At 53.2% G+C, this 19549-nt stretch overlaps 1 protein-coding gene across 1 annotated transcript in view; it reads right to left on the reverse strand.

Annotated features, from left to right (window-relative positions):
• Positions 1 to 18625, reverse strand: part of megf8 (multiple EGF-like-domains 8) — a 179892-nt gene extending 161267 nt beyond the window's left edge. The window contains 6 exon segments of the mRNA XM_073046496.1: positions 70 to 158; positions 4696 to 4873; positions 8451 to 8657; positions 14576 to 14739; positions 15131 to 15410; positions 18530 to 18625. Of these exon segments, the coding sequence (XP_072902597.1) occupies positions 70 to 158; positions 4696 to 4873; positions 8451 to 8657; positions 14576 to 14739; positions 15131 to 15311 (819 nt within the window). The 5' untranslated portion in view covers positions 15312 to 15410; positions 18530 to 18625.
• Positions 18626 to 19549: the final 924 nt, after the last annotated feature.

The following is a 19549-nucleotide window of genomic DNA, read 5'->3' on the forward strand; positions in this document are numbered from 1 at the left end:
ACGCTGGTGTACGAGACAACGAACTAATATGAACCAATCCCCTCTGTGAGAGGCAGAGCTGTGACCTACCGGAGAGGGGTCGAGAACGATCCGCTGCCACTGGTTGCTTGTGAAGTTGTACATAAGCAGGTCGCCCAGAATCTGATTGAGGTCCGATCCTACAGTGGATGGAATGAAGAGAAATAAACTTGGATCCTTCTGCGTATCCCGACCTGCCACCCCCACGCCTGGTCAGTGAGGGGCAAGAGGAGAGAAACCCCAATGCCCCAATTACCAAACTGCGGAGACCATCAGAGATGCTTTCTCTTTAGAGTGGCGGTTATACAAACAGTCCATGCTACCTATGGCAGCCAAAATGTCTACCCGAGCCAGTCCCATTTACCCGCTATCCCTCCAGACTTGTGGGGGTGGGGGGAAAGACACAGTTCCTTGCATTAGCTTGTTCACCTGGACATTCTTCATCCTCAGGGCTGGGAGGAGGGTCCTCCCCGCAGGGCAGTAAGTCCTGCAGGACAGGCCAGGAGATCCCGTCAGAGGGTCATGGGCTCAGACGGCTCAGAAAGAGACCCTCAGCAGTGCAGACACATCTACTGGAGCCTGTCCTACTTGCCTGTCTGTGGCCCTCGAAAGTGGTTCTCCAAGAGTTCCCGACCTGGGCTCCACAGACCCCTTGCTTAATGGTATTGGTTCACAGCACAAAAAAAAAGGTTGGGAACCCGTGCAAACCTTTCCTGCTTATTGAAATACCTTTCAAATGCTGTTTTTGTACCTAGTTCATTCCATAAAGACCACTCTCTAGGTGAAACATTTGCCCCCCACCCAGGCTCCGATTCAATCTCTCTCCTCTAACCTTCGTACTGGGAAAAGATTGAAAATTCTCCCTATCGATGCCCCTCATGACTTTATACACCTCAAGAAGATCACACTCACTCTCTCAATGAAAGAATTCCCAGCCTGCACAAACTCTCTCCATAACTCAGTTCCCCAGGTCCCAGCAACATCCTTGTAAATCTCTTCTGCACTCTATCCAGCTTAATAGCTTCTTTCCTCTAGCAGGGTGACCAAAACAGGTCCTGATCAAGTCTGTTGTAGTCAGCCTCCGGATTTATAGACAAAGCTGACCCTGTATCCAGCTCCATTTTCAGTTTTACACCAGACACATCTATTGTGATCCACACAAAATGCTGAAGGAACTCAGCATCTATGGAAAAGAGTACAGTTGACATTTCGGGCTGAAACAGGTCTGGCTGTCTACTCTTTTCCATAGATGCTGCCTGGCCTGCTAAGTTCCTCCAGCACATCAGGCATGTTGAATGGATTTCCAGTGTCTTGCAAATTTTCTCATCTCAATAAAGAACATTTTGGCATAGGCGTCTGTCCGCTACTGGTGCTCCAGTACAATGTGCAGAGCAATGCAGATGATGTCCTCAGTTGATCTGCTTGCCTGGTGCTGGTCCAGAGTAGCAGGGATGGCATTTGTAACATGGGACATAACCAGTCTGCTATTGTTGAGGCATTTTACTGGTGACCGCTTTGCAACTGGTATGATGGTTGATGCTTTGTGGGGACCACAGAAAGGGACAGGGAGAGGTCATACATTTCAGTAAAAACCTCTGCCAGCTGGTCAGTGCAGCCCGAGGACCCGCCCAGGCACGCCATCTGGTACGGCTACTCTGAGTGTGTTGATGCTGCACAGAATACATTTCATCTCGTGTGCGCTCAGTGTCAGTGCCGTGTCTCGCCTCGTGTGCGCTCGCCGTCAGTGCCGTGTCTCGCCTCGTGTGCGCTCGCCGTCAGTGCCGTGTCTCGCCTCGTGTGCGCTCGCCGTCAGTGCCGTGTCTCGCCCCGTGTGTGCTCGCCGTCAGTGCCGTGTCTCGCCTCATGTGCGCTCGCCGTCAGTGCCGTGTCTCGCCTCGCCTCGTGTGCGCTCGCCGTCAGTGCCGTGTCTCGCCTCGTGTGCGCTCGCTGTCAGTGCCGTGTCTCGCCTCGTGTGTGCTCGCCGTCAGTGCTGTCTCGCCTCGTGTGCGCTCACCGTCAGTGCCGTGTCTCGCCTCGTGTGCGCTCGCCATCAGTGCCGTGTCTCGCCTCGTGTGCGCTCGCCGTCAGTGCCATGTCTCCCCTCGTGTGTGCTCAGCGTCAGTGCCGTGTCTTGCCTCGTGTGTGCTCGCTGTCAGTGCCGTGTCTCGCCTTGTGTGTGCTCAGCGTCAGTGCCGTGTCTCGCCTCGTGTGTGCTCGCTGTCAGTGCCGTGTCTCGCCTTGTGTGCGCTCACCGTCAGTGCTGTGTCTCGCCTCGTGTGTGCTCACTGTCAGCTCGCCTCGTGTGTGCTCGCTGTCAGTGCCGTGTCTCGCCTCGTGTGCGCTCACCGTCAGTGCCGTGTCTCGCCTCGTGTGCGCTCACCGTCAGTGCCGTGTCTCGCCTCGTGTGCGCTCACCGTCAGTGCCGTGTCTCGCCTCGTGTGCGCTCACCGTCAGTGCCGTGTCTCGCCTCGTGTGTGCTCACCGTCAGTGCCGTGTCTCGCCTCGTGTGTGCTCGCTGTCAGTGCCGTGTCTCGCCTCGTGTGTGCTCACCGTCAGTGCCGTGTCTCGCCTCGTGTGTGCTCACTGTCAGCTCGCCTCGTGTGTGCTCGCTGTCAGTGCCGTGTCTCGCCTCGTGTGCGCTCACCGTCAGTGCCGTGTCTCGCCTCGTGTGTGCTCACCGTCAGTGCCGTGTCTCGCCTCGTGTGTGCTCGCTGTCAGTGCCGTGTCTCGCCTCGTGTGTGCTCACCGTCAGTGCCGTGTCTCGCCTCGTGTGCGCTCAGTGTCAGTGCCGTGTCTCGCCTCGTGTGTGCTCGCTGTCAGTGCCATGTCTCGCCTCGTGTGTGCTCACCGTCAGTGCCGTGTCTCGCCTCGTGTGCGCTCAGTGTCAGTGCCGTGTCTCGCCTCGTGTGTGCTCGCCGTCAGTGCCGTGTCTCGCCTCGTGTGTGCTCACTGTCAGTGCCGTGTCTCGCCTCGTGTGTGCTCAGTGTCAGTGCCGTGTCTCCCCTCCTGTGTGCTCAGTGTCAGTGCCGTGTCTCCCCTCGTGTGTGCTCAGTGTCAGTGCTGTGTCTCGCCTCGTGTGTGCTCGCCGTCAGTGCCGTGTCTCGCCTCGTGTGTGCTCGCCGTCAGTGCCGTGTCTCGCCTCGTGTGTGCTCGCCGTCAGTGCCGTGTCTCGCCTCGTGTGTGCTCGCTGTCAGTGCCGTGTCCTGCTCAAGTGTCAAGGCCTTCATCACTGGTTCGTTGCTGTCCCGGTCAATTCGAGCAAAGACATTGACTAGCTCCTCAGCTGGGGTGGTGTTGCTGATTCGGGACAAGAGTTCTCTCCTTTATGGTCAGTGATGGACCTGATGCCTTCCTACACGCCGTTGGGGGTTAGTGCTGTTATTGAAAGGTGTTTCTATCTGTTGTTTGCATCTGTACTTGGCGGCTTTACTGCCCCTTTTAAGGCTGGACCTATCTTGGCTGCGTGCTGCAGTGTCACTGGATCTGTAAGCAGCTTCCCAAGCCCGGACTTTGTTGTGCATCTATGGCTTCTGATTCGGGAATACACACGTGTTCTTATTGCTGGTGACATCGTTTACTGTGTGGACTCTACACAGTATTTGATATAGTCCCGTACATCCCTCTAGATCATGCATTGCTTGACATGCAAGCTGTTCCACTCTGTGCACTCGAGGCAGTCCTGAAGCCGTGAGTCAGCTCCTCACTGACCTGTGAATTGGGCATCGCCGGGCCTGTAGGCTGGTGTTAGAAATAAAGACAGCTGGTCAGACAGGTCCAGATGAGGGCATGGATCAGTAAATCTGGTCCAGTGTAAGTTGCCCCCTGTGGGGCATTTCACATTCCAGCAAAATGTGGGGAATACTGTCTTCAGGTTGGCTTGATTGAAATCACTGGCTACAAGGACGGTGCCATCAGGATGGGACGGCAGTTGCTCCTACCAACGTGATACAGTTGTCAATGCTGGCTTAGTGTTGGTTTGTGCTGGAATACAACCACTGTGAATTCTCTCAGCAGATGGAAAGGTCTGCGCTTTAGAAGGAGATATTCCAGGTGGGGACACCAGGTTTCAGTGAAGATGATTTTGCAACGGTTGAGTGAATTCCTTTGTATGGTAAATCTCAGTCTGATTTTAGCCATTTCGTCAGCGATCGATCAGGCGCTTGCAAGGAAGGTGCGTGGCAGCAGGGGTTTGGCCCAGCATGGATCCTGGCTCGCCTATCACCCTTCTGCTTCCTCACGTTGCAACATATCCCAGCCGGGACTGGTGTCCAGGCTTGCCCCGGTGCGACAGTGTTCTGTGATATTGAAATTCAGAGGTATCTGTTGGCTATCTTGCAGAATGTCTGCCTGAAATGGAGCTATCTTGTCACCAATCCTCGACTCTAACTTCTGTACTCAATGTTCTAACTAATGAAGGCCAGCATGCCAAAACTCTTCCTTGCCAACTTGCTTCTTCTAACTATGACACCATTTTCAGGGAACCAAGTACCAATACCCCAAAGTCCCTCTGTTCTACTCTCTCCCCAGGAGTCCCTTCCGGACAAGGATGACAATGTTTTAGTTTGATGCACACGGAAAGGAAAACATCATAAATATGCTAACAGACCAGGTGTGTCCCGGGGTCAGTCAGACAGTGTGGCTGCGGGGAGGAATGAGCAGATGTACGAGAGAACGTACCACCGAATATGTAGAAGGAGTTGGTGGTGTTGAGGAAGGTCCCAGCAGCAGCCGTGCGTCCCACGAATTCAGGGTCAGACCTGCTGATGTTGTACCAACTGCCGGCACTCTGGTTGTCATTCAGGGACAGGTCACAGCTGTGACCGATGAACCCTGGCTGGCAATGGCAGAGCTGACCCTTTATCAGTCAGAGAGAAAAAAATATGTTACACATTAACAGTTCACACAAACTAATCCCATCACCACAGCCCTGTGTCAATCCCAAACTAATCCCATCACCACAGTGTCAATCCCAAACTAATCCCATCACCACAGTGTCAATCTCAAACTAATCCCATCACCACAGTGTCAATCCCAAACTAATCCCATCACCACAGTGTCAATCTCAAACTAATCCCATCACCACAGCCCTGTGTCAATCCCAAACTAATCCCATCACCACAGTGTCAATCCCAAACTAATCCCATCACCACAGTGTCAATCTCAAACTAATCCCATCACCACAGCCGTGCCAATCCCAAACTAATCCCATCACCACAGCCCTGTGTCAATCCCAAACTAATCCCATCACCACAGCCCTGTGTCAATCCCAAACTAATCCCATCACCAAAGTGTCAATCCCAAACTAATCCCATCACCACAGTGTCAATCCCAAACTAATCCCATCACCACAGTGTCAATCCCAAACTAATCCCATCACCACAGCCCTGTGTCAATCCCAAACTAATCCCATCACCACAGTGTCAATCTCAAACTAATCCCATCACCACAGTGTCAATCTCAAACTAATCCCATCACCACAGCCCTGTGTCAACCCCAAACTAATCCCATCACCACAGCCCTGTGTCAATCCCAAACTAATCCCATCACCACAGCCTTGTGTCAATCCCAAACTAATCCCATCACCACAGCCTTGTGTCAATCCCAAACTAATCCCATCACCACAGCCCTGTGTCAATCCCAAACTAATCCCATCACCACAGCCCTGTGTCAATCCCAAACTAATCCCATCACCACAGCCCTGTGTCAATCCCAAACTAATCCCATCACCACAGCCCTGTGTCAATCCCAAACTAATCCCATCACCACAGCCTTGTGTCAATCCCAAACTAATCCCATCACCACAGCCCTGTGTCAATCCCAAACTAATCCCATCACCACAGCCCTGTGCCAATCCCAAACTAATCCCATCACCACAGTGTCAATCCCAAACTAATCCCATCACCACAGCCCTGTGTCAATCCCAAACTAATCCCATCAATGAATGTAAGAAACACACTTCATTTCTTTACATTCTCCCTCTCTACAAGAATCCAAGGACATTTTATGATCCCATTCCCTTCCAATACCAGACTTCATCCAGTTTACCAGTAGGACATGGTGATGTTTGAGGAAGTGGGTGGGAAATTCACCTGGTGAGGTCACTACTGAAGGTTGTTTTGTGAACGAAGTGGCTGGAACTCTTGTTGCTGTTTATACACGTCCTCCACATTGCTGCAGGAAGATCACCTTTGTGGACGGTGGGTCTTGGACCTCTGATCAATTGGTTAAATGGGCAGGGAAATGGCAGGTGGAATATAATTCTGTTAAGCATAAGGTATTACAGAGTGGCTGGTAGGACATGAGGCGTACAGAGGAACAGAGGGACCCTGGTCTGCAAAGTCAAGGAACCTCAAAGGTGGTAGCAGAGAAACAGTGTGGCTCGGGTTTTGTCTTCATTAGCCAGGGCACAGAACACAAGAGCAGGGATATGATAGATAGATAGATAGATACTTTATTCATCCCCATGGGGAAATTCAACATTTTTTCCAATGTCCCATACACTTGTTGTAGCAAAAACTCATTACATACAATACTTAACTCAGTAATAATATGATATGCATCTAAATCACTAACTCAGAAAGCATTAATAATAGCTTTAAAAAAGTTCTTAAGTCCTGGCAGTTGAATTGTAAAGCCTAATGGCATTGGGGAGTATTGACCTCTTCATCCTGTCTGAGGAGCATTGCATCGACAGTAACCTGTCGCTGAAACTGCTTCTCTGCCTCTGGATGGTGCTATGTAGAGGATGTTCAGGGTTTTCCATAATTGACCGTAGCCTACTCAGCGCCCTTCGCTCAGCTACCGATGTTAAACTCTCCAGTACTTTGCCCACGACAGAGCCCGCCTTCCTTATCAGCTTATTAAGACGTGAGGCGTCCTTCTTCTTAATGCTTCCTCCCCAACACGCCACCACAAAGAAGAGGGCGCTCTCAACAACTGAGTGTAAAACCAGACAGCTAGAAAGTACCGTGGTCACCTACAACACCACAGGAAGGACTTGATTGCAATGGAGAAGACACATGGGAGATTGCCTGGAATGGAGGGTTTCAGTTATGAGGAGAGACCAGAGAGGGCTGGGTCTGTTCTCCCCAGAGCTGACAAGGAACCCAAGCATTGATAGCTTAGATAGTGAAAGACTCCTCTGCCAAGGGGAGGGGCGTTCACATCAAAGGGCAAGAGGTCTTGTCGGAATATGGGGAAGAATTTTTCCATGTGGGCAGGGGGAGGAGTTGGAATCTGGAACAGAATTCCTGAGGGGTTGATGGACACACTGATCACCTGAGATTAGTGTAGATGGGTAATCGGTACAATGTGCTGTGTACAACTGGAATCCAATGCATCAGCCCAGACCAATTCCAGTTCAAACAAGGCTGAGCGAGCTAGGCTTCTCTCTTTGAAGCAAAGGAGGAGGGAGGCAACTTGATCGAGGGGCAAAAGATTATACAAGGCATGAACAGAGTGGACAGCCAGCAAGATTTACTGGTGCGGCAACGACCAACACCAGGGGACATTTTTTAAAGGTGAGTGAAGGAAAGTTTAGATGAGGTGCCAGAGGTACTGCAGCTTTTTTTTAAAAAAATGTTTAAACACACACAGAGTGGTAAGTGTCTGGAAAGTATTGTTGGGGTAAGTGGTAGAAGAAGATGCATTAGGGACTTTTAAGAGTCTTAAACAGGCACATAGAGAGAAGAAAGATAATGGCACTTGGCCTGCGTTAGAGAGTCGGTTTAGCTCAATCATAGAGTAGGTTTGTAAAGATCAGCACAACAAAATGGGCCAAAAGGCTGTACTGTTTTATGTTCTAAGTGCCCACATCATCTGCCCGTAGGTTCAGGCCCCACCACCCTTTACAGTAGAGGATGCCACACCTTCCCCTGCCCCCTCTGCAACGCTACCTTACCACAGTAAACCGCCCACCTCGCTATACTGGTGAATACCACATCTCATACCAGCCCACCACCCTTTACACAGCTATACACATCTCATACCAGCGCCCCCACCAGCCCCTGCAACGCTACCTTACCACAGTAAACCGCCCACCACCCTTTACACAGCTAGACACATCTCATACCAGCGCCCCCACCAGCATTACTGCAGTAAACCCCTCTCATCCCTTACGCAGCTGGACACCACATCTTCCACCACTGGAAATCTCCCCTCATCCAGCTCCCCCAGCAGACCCCATAGGCCTCTGGTGGAGGAACACTCGGGCAGAAGGCTCTGCCGCTGACAAGAGTGTCCGTCGGCCAGCTGGCCACTCAGGAAGGTGACCTGCCCCAGTGACTACACTTCATTCGGTGGCTGAGGAGATCTGGTACAGTACGTCACTGAAGACTCCAGCAAATGTCAACAGATACACAGTGCAGAGTACTGCTTTATATATTGCATTGCCCTGCTGCCACAAAATAACAAATCAGATGACAGGGACTCACCGTGACGCAGTAACCGTGCCGCCCGCAGTGTTCGGTGCAGTCCTGGATGCTGCAGTCGGCTCCACCCCAGCCCGGGTGACAGGCACAAGTGCCACTGACCTCGCACTGCCCGTGCCCCGAGCAACCCATCGGGCAGAGCGTGAAGATGAAGCTGGCGTTGAAGCCCTCAAGGTTGTAGTTGGCATCACTGAAGAGGTGGAGCAACATCTGCGGGGAGTGAGGGGGAGAGGGGGGTGAGGAGGAGAGCAAGGGGTCGGCACCACGATCTCAGAGCGAGCCACAGGCCACCCACCTTCAGCTGGGGTGACCAGCATTTCCCACAGAGTGCTGGGGGTGGCGGGTTTAAAGTGTCGCTAAGACCGGTGGGGGAGAAGAGGAGAGGGGCTGCTCCACCGCCCATTCCACCAGGACATTTCAATGCTCAGTGAGGACTCAGTAATAAACGTTTGAGATAATTCAGCTGGAGATTCGGTGGGGTGGGTTATGTCAATTCCCCAAAATGGGTACTTGGGGGGGGGGGTTGAACTCTGCAGGGGGACAAGTGGTCATTATGACAAGGTGGGGGCGAGGATTTGAGGAATGGATTGAGCACAGAGGCAACCAGAGGGAGAGAACAAGACAGCTGCACAGGGGGTTTTAGGAAGAGCATATAGATTTCAAATAGACTGCCACGTGCACAGCTGGGACAGATCCGTAGGGTCTCGCAGTGACCAAAAACCATCTGCAGACAGACCACCAGGTACGCGACTTTGAACATGTAACCATCTAACCACGAGGAGTGAACTACCCCACCCCCCCCCCAACCCCCCGAGTGAGGAGTGGGGAGTGAGGCTTCACCTCTGGGATGTGGGCCGGACAAAAGGACGGATGTGCTGATGCATACGAAGCCCTAGCTGTGCGCATCTATCTAGATGAATATTATACTTAACTGGTCACTCAATAAACTTTGAATCGTTCTACACCGACAGTGCTAGTGTCATTCTGTAAGACTCATTACACTCGCGAACTCTGAATGTAACAGTCAAACTCTGACCATCCGAATCCCTCTGGCTCACCAGGTGAAGGAACCCCACTTCCTCAGCATGACTCCAGTCGCCTTGCTCCCTCCACCCATACCCCAGGAACCCGGTTCTCTCACTCCCATTAAATTCACCCGGTCGTGCTTATTAACACCGTAAGACTGAATTGGAAGTTTGCGGGGGTATAAGCAGAAATAAAGTCCAGCACTCTAAGTAATCTTCCACCCAACACCGGAGAAGGGAGTAGGTAATGCAGCAATGAATGAACTTCCACACACCTTCTCAGATGTAATGGGATTTTTAATTAACAATTTCTGTGCAAGGGGAGAGGGATTACCACCTGCTAGAACTCTGAGCACAGGTCAACTCAGTGGGAACTGGTCTTTAACTTAAATGAGTTAAGGAGTGACTGGAAATGCAAAAAAATGGGAGATTAGGTTAAAAGAGTAGGGAAACCAATAGATTACTGGAGTGATTGAGCACGACAGCCTTTAACCCATCAAGCCCGTCCTACCTGGCCTTCTGCCCCATCCCCTATCCCTCCAAACCTCGCCCATCCATATGCCTACACAAACATCTCTTAAATATTGCAACTGAACCTGCATCTACCACTTCACAGGTACCTTGTTCCACACTCGCACCACCCTCGAGTGAAGTTGCCCCTCAGATTCCACAAAATCAAAATTCAAACGTTCAAAGGTCAAATTTAATGTCAGAGAAATGTATACAACATACATCCTGAAAAAGTAAAATTTATTAACAGCGCACGTATGTGTCACCACATACAATCCTGAGATTCTTTCTCTTCAGGCTTACTTAGCAAATCTATAGAACAGTAACTGTAAACAGGATCTGTAAACTGTAAACATCAGGAACTGTAAAGTATCAACAAACTGTGCAAATGCAGTTAAGAAATAAATAGTAATAAATAATGAGAATGAAATAAGAAGATAAAAGGGTCCTTAAGTGTAGTTAACCCATCTTGTTCTTGAGCCTGATGGTTGAGGAGTAGTAAATGTTCTTGAACCTGGTGGTGTGAGTCCTGAGGCTCTTGTACCTTCTACCTGATGGCAGCAGCGAGAAAAGAGCCTGGCCTGGGTGGTGAGGATCTTTGGCGATGAATGTTGCTTTTCTACGGCAACAATGCATGTAGATATGTGCTCATTTGATATTTTAATATTTGTAATTAATTTAGATCACTTTGTAGAGATCTGTTTTCACTTTGACAAGGAAGTCTTTTTTCTTTTGTTCAGTGTCAAAAAAAAAGCGCCAAATTAAATCCCAAACACGAGGAAATCTGCAGATGCTGGAAATTCAAGCAAGACACACAAAATGCTGGTGGAACACAGCAGGCCAGGCAGCATCTATACGGCGAAGCACTGTTGACGTTTCGGGCTGAGACCCTTCGTCAGGACTAACTGAAAGGAAAGGTAGTAAGAGATTTGAAAGTGGGAGGGGGAGGGGGAAAATGCGAAATGATAGGAGAAGACTGGAGGGGGTGGGGTGAAGCTGAGAGCCGGAAAAGTTATTGGCAAAAGGGATACCGAGCTGGAGAAGGGAAAGGATCATGGGACGGGAGGCCTAGGGAGAAAGAAAGGGGGAGGGGAGCACCAGAGGGAGATGGAGAACAGGCAGAGTGATGGGCAGAGAGAGAAAAAAAAGGGGGAGAGGGAAAAGTAAATAAATCAGGGATGGGGTGTAAAGGGGAGGAGGGGCATTAACGGAAGTTAAAGAAATCAATGTTCACGCCATCAGGTTGGAGGCTACCCAGACGGAATATAAGGTGTTGTTCCTCCAACCTGAGTGTGGTTTCATCTTGACAGTAGTGGAGGCCATGGATAGACATATCAGAATGGGAATGGGACGTGGAATTAAAATGTGTGGCCACTGTGAGATCCTGCTTTCTCTGGCAGACAGAGCGTAGGTGTTCAGCGAAACAGTCTCCCAGTCTGTGTCGGGTCTTACCGATATATAAAAGGCCACACCGGGAGCACCGGATGCAGTATCCCACACCAGCCGACTCACAGGTGAAGTGTCGCCTCACCTGGAAGGACTGTCTGGGGCCCTGAATGGTGGTGAGGGAGGAAGGGTAAGGGCAGGTGTAGCACTTGTTCCGCTTACAAGGATAAGTGCCAGGAGGGAGATCGGTGGAAAGGGATGGGGGGAACAAATGGACAAGGGAGTCATGTAGAGAGCAATCCCTGTGGAAAGCAGAAAGAGTGGGGGGGGGGGGGGGGGGGGGGGGGGGAGGGAAAGATGTGCTTGATAGTGGGATCCCGTTGGAAGTTACGGAGAATTATATGTTGGACCCGGAGGCTGGTGGGATAGTAGGTGAGGACAAGGGGAACCCTATCCCGAGTGGGGGTGGCGGGCAGATGGGGTGAGGGCAGATGTGCAGGAAATGGGAAAGATGCATTTGAGAGCAGAGTTGATGGTGGAGGAAGGGAAACCCCTTTGTTTAAAAAAGGAAGACATCTCCTTCGTCCTGGAATGAAAAGCCTCATCCTAAGAGCAGATGCGGCGGAGATGGAGGAATTGTGAGAAGGGGATAGCCTTTTTGCAAGAGACAGGGTGGGAAGAGGAATAGTCCAGGTAGCTGTGAGAGTCAGTAGGCTTATAGTAGATATCAGTAGATAAGTCGTCCCTGATTTATTTATTTTCCCCCCACTCCCCCTTTTTTCTGTCTCTGCCCATCACTCTTTGCCTGTTCTCCATTCCACTCTGGTGCTCCCCTCCCCCTTGCTTTCTCCCTAGGCCTCCCATCCGATGATCCTTACCCTTCTCCGGCTCTGTATCCCTTTTGCTGATCACCTTTCCAGCTCTTAGCTTCACCCCACCCCCTCTGGTCTTCTCCTATCATTTCGGATTTCCTCCATCCCCCCTACTTTCAAATCTCTTACTATCTGTTCTTTCAGTTAGTCCTGACGAAGGATCTCGGCCCGAAACGTCGACAGTGCTTCTTCAAATTAAATCCACTGTGATTGTTGTAAAACAATAGAACATGAAAACTTCCAAGGGGAGTGAATGTTTTTTACAGCACCGTATCTACATACCTGTGATGCCACTTTCAGGAAATTTTGGACCTGGATTCCCAGTATAATTTTGGCTTCTTCACACAAAGGGTGGTGGATATTTGGAATATGTGGCCAGATCAGAAGGTGGTACAGGAGACTGAAAAGCCACGATGACTTAGGAACATTTCTTTCCCCCTCCACTAACAGATTTCTGATTCATCCATGAACCCACTTGTTTTGCATTTATTTAGATTATGGTCATTTTACGCCTTTGCTCTGTACTGCTGCCACAAAGCCACAAATTTAACGTCCGTGACAATGAACCCGATTCAGAAACAGTGACTGAACATTAACAACATTTAAAAGCCATCCAATATAGTGATGGGGAGGTTTGGAGGCAGACACGGGCGGAGGGAGCCTGCAAGTTGGGCAACATGTTGGGCCGAAGGGCCTGTTTCCATTTTGTCTGTCTTTATGACTCCGACTATCGGAGGTCTAAAGGGAATTAGTGCTGTAAAGTGGCACCGAGGTAAAAGAGTGGCTCTGGCTGTTAGATTTTTGTGTACAAGGGATTGGGGGTTTGACGTTATTGGTGCTTTTTTGTTTGGAGCTCAGGGATTTGATGTTTTAGCTGCCATGTCCAGGTGAGCGATGTGTTAGTTTTTGTGCAAGGGAGGGGTTGGGGAGGTTTTTTTGCATGCCGGGGTGGGGGGGGGGGGGGGGGGTAATGTCTTCTTTCCATGTCTTACACATGGCTCTCTGGAGAAGACAAAATCTCAGAGATGCATTCTGCTTACAGACTTTGATAATAAAATGAACCTTTGGCCCAACGTGACTACTGAGGAGGGTTGAGGAGACAAAACGATCCACCCCTCCTCGCTCTGCTTGAATTCTGAGGCATACAGTCAGGTCTGAGAAATACTTCCAAACCCCAGCAGCAACCTCACAAATGACGCTAAATCAATTTTGCCCATTAAGTTGAATACATACAAAAATCAATACCGTTGTATTCATACCTTCACAATAACCAGCTCCAAAAGCATCCTAGACTGACTTGGAAGAACAATTAGTAACGGTGGGTGGGGGCAGGGGAAACAAGCAGAGGGTCAGTCAAATCTAGATTTGCCATTTGTCAGAACACAACTGTGTAGAAATGTACATTGGACCTTTGAATTTAATGTTCTGAAAATTTGTTCATGTGCAGAGGTCAGGAGTATGTAGGGGACGTGCACTGCGGCATACAAAATCCACAACAGAAGAGACCCACCCAGGACTCTGAAGAGGATCAGATGTCAGCAATTTGGCGGAAACAAATGTGAGCATTTTCAGGAAGCAGCAACCGAAGAACGGCTGAATACTGTCGAGTGTAGAGTCGGCCCTCCTTATCCGCGAGGGATTGGTTCCGGGACCCCTCGCGGATACCAAAAAACACGGATGTTCAAGTCCCTTATTCAACCTGTCTCAATGCAGTGGACCTTCGCAGATAAGGAGGGCCAAATGTACCACACAAGATTCTAGAAAGGCTTCAGAAACAGTGGCAAAACTAATGTTCCTCACATCAACGTCATGAGCACACATAGGGACTAAAGAAAAGGTTAAAGATCAGTGACTGCCAACACTATGACGAATGTAGCTGAGGCGGAAAGGAAGCAAAGTTCAAGTAACATTGAGGAACATCTGGAAACCAACATAACTAAAGGGGAAACACAGGAACTGAAACAAGCTGAGTGCCAGGAGCCAAAGACAGAAGCAGAACAAATTGTGACAACAGTCAAAGATTCCAACAACGCAAGACATTTTCCACAGAGTTCCTGTTTAAGACCAGGAAGAGTTTGATAAATCACTCCAACTCGCAGTTACCGCCCTCATATTCCCAGTGTCTCTACACCACGATCAAACACATGTTGCCACCATTCTGGCCAACACCTCCTAACCTTGCGCACTCTGATCCCGCCACACAACCCACTGCGCCAGTACGCTTGCAGCCCAATCCCCCTCACAACGCCAGTCACTGCGGCACACGCAGACGCCAACTGCCACAGCCGCCGCGCGGTCAGACGCGATCCCCGCCGCCCCCACCGCAGACACTGACCTTCCCCGAACGAGCTTCGATGGGCTCAGGGAGCGTGTTCCCACTGAGGCTGGCCAGGAGGGGGCTGCCGTAGGACTCGCCATCGTAGACAAAGAGGTAGTCGTAGGTGCACTCGGTGGCCAGAGACGTGAAGGTCAGCACGATGTGGAACCTACTGTCGGGGGCTGCAACACAGGGTTACACCGGCATAGAGTACGCAGTCCTAGAGTCACTGTCCTCTCCCCCGCAGCCCACCTCACAGTCCCCGATTCTCGTAAACCCCTCACCACCCCAGGGTCTGCTTTCCTCCAATCCACTCACTACCTGGATTCCCCTCCTCACTCTCACCCACTCATTCAATGGTGTCTACTTCCCCCATCCAAACCCAACCACTCCCTCACTTGAGGTCTCCACATGCCACTGTTCTACTCCTTTCCCTGGAGTTTCAGCATCACCCCCGTCCCCCCCACTTCCCACTCCTGGGGTCTCCTCCCTCCCCCACTCTCTCTCTCTTTGGTGACTCCTGCCCACTCACACCATCACCCAGTCCCCCTCCCCCCCGCGCCGAGAGCTCACCCAGGATCAGCCACTCGCAGTTGCCATTGACAGAGTAGTTGCCGCTGCCGTCAGACACCAGGCCCGGCTGCTGTAAGAGTTGCCGGTGGCCCTTGCACTCCCCGGCCTTGCCCTGCCCATACTGCAGCACCGACACCATGACCAGCAGCGCCGTTCTCAGCCTCCCAGCCGCAGGGCACATCCTCCGCTTTCCCGCAGGGCCCGGCCGGTCCCAGGCTCCAGCCTGGCCCCGCAGGCCCAGTCACCAGCTGCCAGGATCGGACCCCACCGCCAGTCTGCCCTGGGGGCACCAAAGGGCAGTCAGACCTGGTGGTGACCTGCCACCATCTTGTACCCCAAGCCATCACTAATATCCTGCCACAACTTCATTTCCACTTCCCCTCCTTCCCCACCCTCTCTCCTCTCCCCCCACCTATTTCCCCTCCCCTTCACACCCGACCCCCCGTACCCATCTCCTCCCCTGCCCCTGACCCCTCTCCCTTCACTCACATCCCCGTCGCCTCCCTTTCACCTTTGACCCCTCTCCCCCTTCACCCTGACCCCTCTCCCCATCCTCTCCCCCTTCACCCTGACCCCTCTCCCTATCCCCTCCTTTTCATCCCAACCCCTGTCCCCATCCCCTCCCCTTCACCTCTGACCCCTCTCCCCATCCCCTCCCTCTTCAACCCGACCCCTCTCCCCATCCCCTCCCCCGACCCCTCTCCCCATCCCCTCCCTCTTCAACCTGACCCCTCTCCCCATCCCCTCCCCCGACCCCTCACCCCATCCCCTCCCTCTTCAACCCGACCCCTCTCCCCATCCCCTCCCCTTCACCTCTGACCCCTCGCCCCATCCCCTCCCTTTCATCCCAACCACTCTGCCCATCCCCTCCCTCTTCACCCTGATCCCTCTCCCCATCCCCTCCCCTTCACCCCGATCCCTCTCCCCAACCCCTTCACCCCGACCCCTCTCCCCATCCCCTCCCTCTTCATCCCGACCCCTCTCCCCATCCCCTCCCTTTCATCCCAACCACTCTCCCCATACCCTCCCCTTCACCTCTGACCCTCTCCCCATCCCCTCCCCTTCACCCCGATCCCTCTCCCCAACCCCTTCCCTTCACCCCGACCCCTCTCCCCATCCCCTCCCTCTTCATCCCGACCCCTCTCCCCATCCCCTCCCTTTCATCCCAACCACTCTCCCCATACCCTCCCCTTCACCTCTGACCCTCTCCCCATCCCCTCCCCTTCACCCCGATCCCTCTCCCCATCCCCTCCCCTTCACCCCGATCCCTCTCCCCATCCCCTCCCCTTCACCTCTGACCCTCTCCCCTCCCCTTCACATCTGACCCTCTCCCCAACCTCTTCACCCCGACCCCTCTCCCCATCCCTTCCCCTTCACCTCTGACCCTCTCCCCAACCTCTTCACCCCGACCCCTCTCCCCATCCCTGCCCCTTCACCCCGACCCCTCTCCCCATCCCCTCCCTTTCATCCCAACCACTCTCCCCACACCCTCCCCTTCACCTCTGACCCTCTCCCCATCCCCTCCCCTTCACCTCTGACCCTCTCCCCAACCTCTTCACCCCGACCCCTCTCCCCATCCCTGCCCCTTCACCCCGACCCCTCTCCCCATCCCCTCCCTTTCATCCCAACCACTCTCCCCACACCCTCCCCTTCACCTCTGACCCTCTCCCCATCCCCTCCCCTTCACCTCTGACCCTCTCCCCAACCTCTTCACCCCGACCACTCTCCCCACACCCTCCCCTTCACCTCTGACCCTCTCCCCATCCCCTCCCCTTCACCTCTGACCCTCTCCCCATCCCCTCCCCTTCACCTCTGACCCTCTCCCCAACCTCTTCACCCCGACCCCTCTCCCCATCCCCTCCCCTCCCCCTCCTCTCCCCATCCCCTCCCCTCCCCCTCTGACCCCTCTCCCCATCCCCTCCTCTTCACAACCCTTCTCCCCATCCCCTCTGACCCCTCTCCCCAACCTCTGACCCCCTCCCTCTTCACCCCGACCCCTCTCCCCATCCCCTCCCTTTCATCCCAACCACTCTCCCCATCCCCTCCCCTTCACCTCTGACCCTCTCCCCATCCCCTCCCCCTCTGACCCCTCTCCCCATCCCCTTCACCCTGACCCCTCTCCCCAACCTCTGACCCCCTCCCCAACCCCTCCCTCTTCACCCCGACCCCTCTCCCCATCCCTTCTGACCCTCTCTCCATCTCCTCCACCTCTGATCCCTCTCCCCAACCCCTCCCTCTCCCCATCCCCTCCCCTTCACCTCTGACCCTCTCCCCATCCCCTCCCCCTCTGACCCCTCTCCCCATCCCCTCCCTCTTCACAACCCTTCTCCCCATCCCCTCCCTCTTCACAACCCTTCTCCCCATTCCCTCTGACCCCTCTCCCCATCCCCTTCACCCTGACCCCTCTCCCCAACCTCTGACCCCCTCCCCAACCCCTCCCTCTTCACCCCGACCCCTCTCCCCATCCCTTCTGACCCTCTCTCCATCTCTTCCACCTCTGATCCCTCTCCCCAACCCCTCCCTCTCCCCATCCCCTCCCCTTCACCCTGACCCCTCTCCCCATCCCTTCCGACCCTCTCCCCATCTCCTCCACCTCTGACCCCTCTCCCCAACCCCTCCCTCTTCACCCCGACCCCTCTCCCCATCTCCTCCCTCCACCCCGACCCCTCTCCCCAACTCCTCCCTCTTCACCCCGACCCCTCTCCTCCACCTCTGACCCCTCTCCCCAACCCCTCCCTCTTCACCCCGACCCCTCTCCCCATCTCCTCCCTCTTCACCCCTACCCCTCTCCCCATTTCCTCCCCTCCCCTTCAACCCATCTCCTCCGTCTTCACCCCCGATCCCTCTCCCCATCCCCTTCACCCCGACCCCTCTTCCCCATCCCTTCCGACCCTCTCCCCATCTCCTCCACCTCTGATCCCTCTCCCCAATCCCTCCCTCGTCACCCTGACCCCTCTCCCCATCTCCTCCCCTTCACCTGACCCCTCTCCCCATCCCCTCCCTCTTCACCCCCGACCCCTCTCCCCATCCCCTCCCCTTCACCTGACCCCTCTCCCCATCCCCTCCCTCCTCACCCCCGACCCCTCTCCCCATCCCCTCCCTTTCATCCCAACCCCTCTCCCCATCCCCTCCCCTTCACCTCTGACCCTCTCCCCATCCCCTCCCTCTTCACCCCCGACCCCTCTCCCCATCCCCTCCATCCCTGACCCCTCTCCCCATCCCCTCCCCTTCACCCCGACTCCTCTCCCTTCACTCACGACACGACCCCTGTCCGCCTTCCCCCAAACCCCCTCTCCATCCCACTCCGTTTCTCCGTCTCTCCACTTTCCTCCCCATTCTCTTCTCCCCTGCCCCCACACACTTCTTCATTCCTTCTCTTTCCACCTCCCTCATTCCTACCTTTTCTCTCTTCAGGCCTCTTCTAATTTCCCGACGGATCTCGCGACATTCTTCGAGGTCACGTTTTACGGTGCGGGGCGACGTTCACCAATCGGATCGCAAAACACCTCCCACCCTCAGCAGTTTGGCCAATGGTTGATCCAGGAGGCGAGGACGAGTCCACCATTTGCAGAAGACCATTCGCAGAGTCGAATCAATCAGCCAATCATTGGCCAGAGGGCGTATCCACAATACGTCAAAGAATAACAAGAGCTTCGGCCAATAGTAGTGTAGAACACAACCAATCAGCTCAGCGCATCTTGTAGAGCGTGTGAGGTTGTCCTGCAAATCTGCAGATTGGAACCTTTTAAATTTTTTAAATTCTTTCTAATTTATTTTCTAATTCTTGTATATCTGTGCACTTGTAACGCTACTGTGACACTGTAATTTCCTTTGGGATCAATAAAGTATCTAACTTTCCCATGTCATCATGGATCCCGCAGACCCGATCCCCTCCCGTGTCCTGGACACCCAACAATTCCTGACTGGACCCTCTCCCACGTCCTAGAGATTCAGGGATACCACAGCCTGGATCGTCTTCCATGACCTGAAGATACAGGGATCATGAATCCACTCCCTGACCGCCATGTCCTGATGATCTGGGATCCCATAGGCTGGATCCCCTTTCCTGTCCGGAGAAGCGCTCTGACCAGACCTTGGCGTATTCCTGTGTGATGATCTCTCTCCCACCGTGGAACTCTGTGCCTGAAATTCAGACCAAGACAATTCAAACCTGCCTCTCCTAAACACTCATCCCAAGGCTTAACTCAGTGGAAGCTGGCAGAACTACTCTGCTGCACAGGGAGCATCAGTGGAAAAGGGTGTTTGGAGTCAATGACCTTTCACCAGAACTTGGGAAAGTTAGGAATGAAACAGACAATTCATTCACTATCCCTTTCCTACTCCATCCTCTCCAACACCAACCCCCCCGCCCCTGCCCGAACTCCTCCTTTTGCACCATAACCTTCCCATTTCTACAAT

This window comes from Hemitrygon akajei, chromosome 1 (genome assembly GCF_048418815.1).
Source record: "Hemitrygon akajei chromosome 1, sHemAka1.3, whole genome shotgun sequence".
NCBI lineage: Eukaryota > Metazoa > Chordata > Chondrichthyes > Myliobatiformes > Dasyatidae > Hemitrygon > Hemitrygon akajei.